Here is a 6,007-nt window from a genome sequence, read left to right on the forward strand (position 1 = left end):
CATGTGTGAGCATATGCCTCGCCCTCCCTCCTGGATGCCCACGCCCCTCCTTGACCTGCTGCGTAAACGATTTGCATCGCGTTGTCCCCCCCCCCGGGCTTTGTGCTCGTGCATGCGCATCCGAGAGCCGAGCACAAGAGGAAGTACACACACACACACATTGGATCAGGGGAGGGGGGGGGGGGGGGGGGGGGGGGACAGGTGGGAATGTGGCTTTATTTTTGGGGATAATATACAGCGGGGATACTTGTGTGAAGGGTGCTGTTCAGGAAGGAGCAGCCACCTATGGGGCGGCTCCCCCTGCCAACAGCACAGGACACCAAGCCCTCCAGTTAAAGCCAGAGAGATGTGATGAGAGGGGGGGGGGGGGACAGGGTGGGAAAATGGAAGAGAGCCCGAAGGGGGGCTGGCATCTGGGCATGTGTCTGCGTGCGTGTGCTTACGTGAGTGCGCGCATATGCCCAGACACATGCACACGCCCGCGTCAACATGCGGGGTCGATCTTCTTGCCATGGCCAGGAGAGGAGAGGGCAACACACATGCTTTTCGCCTCGGCCATGTGGCGAGCGCACCATGGGAGACACATCCACCATGAAAGGCCCTGGCGTCTGGTTTCTCACCCCCGAGGCAGCGGTCTGACGATGTGGCAGATGCCTGAGCAGCGGGCGAAGAAACCATTTGAACCGGGAGAAGTGGATGAGAACCCCATGATGAAGCCAGCATGCGGGGCATTTCCCCGAGAACCCCGGCCGGCCTTGCGTCAGACACATCTTCGACGCACGGACCATGATGCCGGTGGACCCTGTACTTGCCGACACAGACACGGGGGAAAAACACAGCACCGCGCACGCAAACACACGCACGCGCGCGCTCACATTAAGGTATGCACCAGCGCGCGCGCGCGCGCGTATGCGAGCATGTGCGTGCCTGGCTGTGTTTGCATGTCTCAGAGGCTGGGTGCATATGCGCGCGTCAGGGAACGGGCGCCACACACACACGCACACACACACACACACACGGCCTCAGGCGCACGGGCACATTTAGTGGCTGGCCATGTCGACGGCAGCCTCGAACATGGTGCGGCCCTGGCGCTTGGCAGTCCGGGCGGACAGCGCCTCGCCAGACACCTCGGCCGAGTAGGCAGCCGCCGACTTGGTGTCGAAGCGGTTGTACTCGAAGTCGGTGCCGAAAATGCCATCACGCAGCTCGTAGTCCAGCTCCTTACCAATGAGGGCGAAGTTCTTCGCGGCCTCGGTGGCATCAACGCCTGTGTCGAAGCGTACGCGCACCAGGCCAGAGGTGCACATGGTGGGAGAGTTCCGAGGGGCGGGGCCAGCGAGCGTTTTGTCAGTCATCCGTCGGAGGCATGAGGAGCAAGAGGACGGGCAGCCCCGAATGGACCGGCCCTCCGGGGGCTCTCGATATCTCCTCCTTGGCTTTCTTCCGGCTCGCCTTTTCCGGGGAGAGCCTCGTGCCGTTGCCGGTTTCTCTTTCTCTCTCTCCCCCCCCCCCTTTTCCTTGCGCATCGCGCGAGCAAGGGAGACCGCATGCGAAACCCTTGGCGCACCATCGACGATGAACTGGGCAGTCTGGCCGAGAATACCGTGCGGGGACTCGGGCTTGCCGAGCAGCGACACATGCAGGTTGGTGTACATCTCCTGCATGAGACCCTTCTCGACCTTGGTACGGGCGGTCACCTGCCAGACCTCGGTCCGGACGGACAGGCGCCAGCGCCCGTCAATGTGCTCGAGGTCAATCTCGGCCTCGGGAAGCTCCAGCGAGCCGACCGGCAGCTGCTGGCCATTGAGGAAGGCACCGAAGCCGGGGTCGAAGCCGAGCACATGCGACCCGATCAGGAACCCGAGGCGGCCCATGTAGGTGCCCTTCAGCGCCTCGAGGCGGATGAAGTGGGCGTTCACCTGGAAGGTCTTGTCGGAGATGATGTTGTAGCTGTGCCCGGAGCGACCCTCAAAGTAGTACTGGCGGCCGTGGAAGGCCGAGAAGTGGGGATCCTGCTCGCCGGAGCCGTCAGGGATGGAGGAGCAGTCGCTGGTCCGGCGGCAAACCTTGGGGCTACCGCTGCAGCTGTACACCATCATGCCATTGGACACGCAGACCGCCACATCGGTGCAGGTGATGGAGTTGCTGTTGGTGAAGCAGTCGCGCTCGTTGCGGAAGCAGGACACCATCTCGCCAGCCGGGCAAGAGCACTCCCGGACGATCGGCTTGCTGGTGGGCTTGGGCTTGGAGGGCTTGCTGGTGGGCTTGGGCTTGGAGGGCTTGGTGGTGGGCCGAGGCTTGGACGGCTTGGTGGGCCGGGGCTTGGAGGGCTTGGTGGTGGGGGTGGGCTTCGGCACCGCGGTCGGGGTGGGCTTGGGCTTGGAGGGCTCGCTGGTGGGCTTGGGCACCGAGGTGGGCGTGGGCTTGGGCTTCGAGGGCTCGGAGGTAGGCTCGGGCGGCGGGGTGGGGTGCTTGCGAGACTTCTTGGCGCGCTTGCGGGCCTTCTTGGCCGCCTTCTTGGCGGCCTTGCGCTTGCGCTTCTCCTCCTTCTTGCCCTCGTCGTCCTCGTCATCCTCCTCGTCCTCCTCGTCCTCCTCCTCTTCCTCCTCCTCCTCCTCCTCCTCCTCCTCTTCCTCCTCCTCCTCGTCCTCCTCCTCGTCCTCCTCCTCGTCGTCGTCACGAGGACGGCGCTCCTTGCGCGCCTCGGCGGAAGAAGCGCCCGTCTTGGCGGCGGCGCCCGTCTTGGCGACCTTCTGATCGGCGGACTTGGCCTCGACAACGGCGCCGGCCTCATCGGAACGGGCCTGGCGCTCGATCTCGGCGGCCTTCTGCTCCTGGGGGATGATGGCGGCGTCGGCGTTGGCGGCGGCCACCATCATCATGGCGGCCGTGGCGGCCATCATGAGCTTCTGGGACATCTGTGGCGACAAACGAATGAGTCAGTGGATGGAGGCCGCCAGGCGAGAGGGAGACGGGGAGGGGAGGAAGGACGAGCCAGCGAGCGACTCTGAGATGGAGAGAGAGAGACAGCAGCGAAGGAGGAAGAGGCCGGTGAAGGAGGCATCGGAGGAGGGATAGGAGCCACCATTGGGGGGAGGATCCCCCCGAGGGGGGGCATCAAACAATGTGTCGGGGGTCGCGCACCTTGCTGGCTGTGCTGTGTGAGGGAGTTCGCTGCGATTGAGCGATCTCGGTGTCTTCCACGAGGGAACCCTTGTCGATTCGGTGCGGCCGAAAAAGGAGAGAGAGAGGGGGGGGAGGGGCGAGAAAGCAGTCGGAGAGGGAAACAAGCCTGAAGATGAGTTTGCACCTACAGGGGATGAGCAAAGTCCCAAGGGAGGGGACCAAGTGAGCTGCTTAAATAGGGTCTTTGAGTTTGGAGCAGCCAACTGGCACGTTGGTTGGCTTCACCCGTGGAGAGGCAACCCCTGGAGCCGGGGCTGTGAGGGACAACGGCTGCCGGGGAAAGGGTGTGGATGGGTAGCCCCACACGGGTCAGAGACACTTGCGGTCCATGGTCGAGGGGGACCGAAGGGGAGTATTGACACACACACACACAGAGAGAGAGAGAGGGAGAGAGAAGGTGAGAAGGATAACCGCCAAGAAGGGCAGCGATGCATCGGGGTCGCGAGACGCCGCTGTCCCGGGACATCAGCATCCTTGCGATGCGTTGTTTCTGACGGGAAGAGGGGAGCGAGGGAGGATGGGGGGGGGGGGGGGGGGGGGGGGGGGGGGGGGGGGGGGGGGGGGGGAGGGGGGTGGGGGGGGGGGGGGATGAGCAGGTCGTTGGCCATGCGGGTGTCCCGCCCCGATCGGGGAAGATACACCATGATCCACGTCGCTGGCACACTGGCCATGGATCGGGCGCGGGGATGCACGAACATGCGGAGAGGCAACCGGGAGGGGAGGCTCTGCAACAACCCGTCGCACACTTTCCACGGGCCGACATCATGAGCATCTGCAAAAAAAAAAAGCAAGCATCCGCAGACCCGCAAGACGCGCAAACATCTCGGCATCCAAGCATCCGGTCAAACATTCACACCCACATCCAGATACACGGACACCGGTGCAGACCCCGGCACAGACTCACGCATACGACCGGATGGATAGATCTCGATGCCAAAGCATCATGGAGCCAGCCTCGAGCACTTGAACAGGGGAATCACCCTGCCCAAGGGCAGGCGCTCAGAGATACCCGGAAAAATGAGGAGGGGCACGGAAACACCCAGGGGTAGCCGATAGCCACCTGGGTTCTGGGGTGCTGGGCCGGGGGGAAGGAACTATCAACGAGCCCATGTAGGAGGGACGCAGGAACGCACCTTGGACAGGGCACAGGAGCCAGACCGAAGTGGCCAACATCCGCCAAAAGGCCCGGCTCTCTGCCAGCCTCAAGACACTCGAGGCCAGTTTCTCAAGCGGACCGGATGCCTGCACGCGAGACTGGGCACACACACACACACACACACACACACACACACACACACACACACACATGCACACATGCACACATGCACGGACACCCGCCAAGTGATATGCTTGGGATAATCTTTAACAGACAGCAGGAGGGCCGGAGAGCCTTGCAGCGTCGCCGCAATGGGGGAATATCGGAAGACAAAGCGCGGCGATTAGAGCAGATGACCATTTCAGGACTAGCGTCTGCGACGGGGGAGCGCAGACTATCGGCGTGTGTATCTCACTCTCATCGGTCTGGCCACTTGTCGGCCTTCATCTCATTGACCAAAGAGCGTGCCGAGCACCGGTCGAGCACCGGCAAGCCGCGAACCCTCCCCGGTAGTCTCCGCGGGGTCGGCAAGGGGGAGGCGAGAAAGAGAAGCAAGGGTGGTCAGGGATGGAGAGGGGGGGGGGGGGGGGCAGGGGGGCATGCGCCACGCGAGAGGATCCATCCATAATGGTGGAGGTCATACACGACAGCGACTTGGGCGATGGCATCGGCAAAGCGCTCTGCCGGTCGGGGCTGCCAGGGTGCTTGGCACAAGGTCCCCAAGCACAATGTGCCCCTTTTGACGGAGCAGGGCCATGCACACATACACACACATACACACCCCCTGCCGGGGAGCGCCTATGGAGGTTACGCTCCCTGAGAGGCACCTTCGCATGGCTGGGACCTTAACGCATGGGCAAACCCATGGGGTTGTTTGTGTCCTGCGAGGGGGACTCTGGGCCAAGGAGGGAGCCCCCCTACCTGAGGGACAGGGGGAGGAGGGAGCCCGGGAGACGGCCAGCACCCTGGCACAATCGGATGTTTGTGCAAAGATCGGCGCCTGTGTCTCCCACACGCACTCGGAGACCGAATGTCACAGGACGGAAGAGACTCTATTTCAATCAACGAGGAGAGGGGGGGGGGGCAGACAAGACAGGGAAGAACTAGAAATACAGGAGAGACAGTCACCGGGGGCTCACTTGCTTGCCGGGAGCAAAGCAGGAGGGAGGACCGGCTTCGGCGACAGCCGCGCCAAGGGCAATGGTAAAGGGGGGAGGGGGAAGGGGAGGGGGATGGGGGGCACGCATGGTGTGAGCACTGCACACACGCGCACATATGCAAGGGTGTGAGATGGTCACAGGGCAGATGAGTGGGGGAGGAGGGGAGGGGGGGGGAAGAGACAAAGGTCTAGAGGGTGCGGAAGGGCCGAAGAGGGATGGACACCCCCCGGCTCACGTCCCGTCGGTGTTGAATCTGGGACCTCTCTCTCCCTCGCCCCCCCGCCCCCCCCCCTCCCCCTCCCCCCCATGGGGAAAGTGGGGGCGGGGATAAAAATACAGGAAGATGATTGTGGGGTAGTCGCCAATGCCATTTCTCAAGGCGATATGGTCACGTGGAGATCACTTGCTCTTCTTCTTGTCCGCGATGCGCTTCTCCCGGTCGATGGCCTCGCCGCGAGCGGCGGCCTTCTTCCCGACGACGCTCAGGTCGCCCTTGATCAGGCTGCGAAGCTGCTTGCGGTTCATCTTCTTGATCTTTTGGGTGTTGGTGATCTGCCGGGCGGGG

The 6,007-nt window shown here is 63.2% G+C and overlaps 2 protein-coding genes across 2 annotated transcripts in view; both read right to left on the reverse strand.

The window, feature by feature from the left end:
- Nucleotides 1–1,021: 1,021 nt before the first annotated feature.
- H696_00174 (hypothetical protein) lies at nucleotides 1,022–3,240 on the reverse strand. The gene is made up of 3 exons (XM_009494009.1): nucleotides 3,145–3,240; nucleotides 1,568–2,918; nucleotides 1,022–1,267 (listed from the first exon to the last, which is right to left on the reverse strand). Exons 2-3 carry the CDS (start codon nucleotides 2,916–2,918, stop codon nucleotides 1,041–1,043), a joined length of 1,578 nt encoding a protein of 525 aa, XP_009492284.1. The 5' UTR covers nucleotides 3,145–3,240; the 3' UTR covers nucleotides 1,022–1,040.
- Nucleotides 3,241–5,841: 2,601 nt separating this feature from the next.
- The window catches only part of H696_00175 (hypothetical protein), a gene marked incomplete at both ends in the record, with an annotated part of 1,143 nt that continues 977 nt past the window's right edge, over nucleotides 5,842–6,007 (reverse strand). Inside the window, one exon of the mRNA XM_009494010.1 lies at nucleotides 5,842–5,994. Coding sequence (XP_009492285.1) covers nucleotides 5,842–5,994 — 153 coding nt within the window. The remainder of the gene's footprint in view (nucleotides 5,995–6,007) is intronic.

The sequence above is a fragment of the Fonticula alba genome (assembly GCF_000388065.1).
Source record: "Fonticula alba strain ATCC 38817 unplaced genomic scaffold supercont2.1, whole genome shotgun sequence".
NCBI lineage: Eukaryota > Rotosphaerida > Fonticulaceae > Fonticula > Fonticula alba.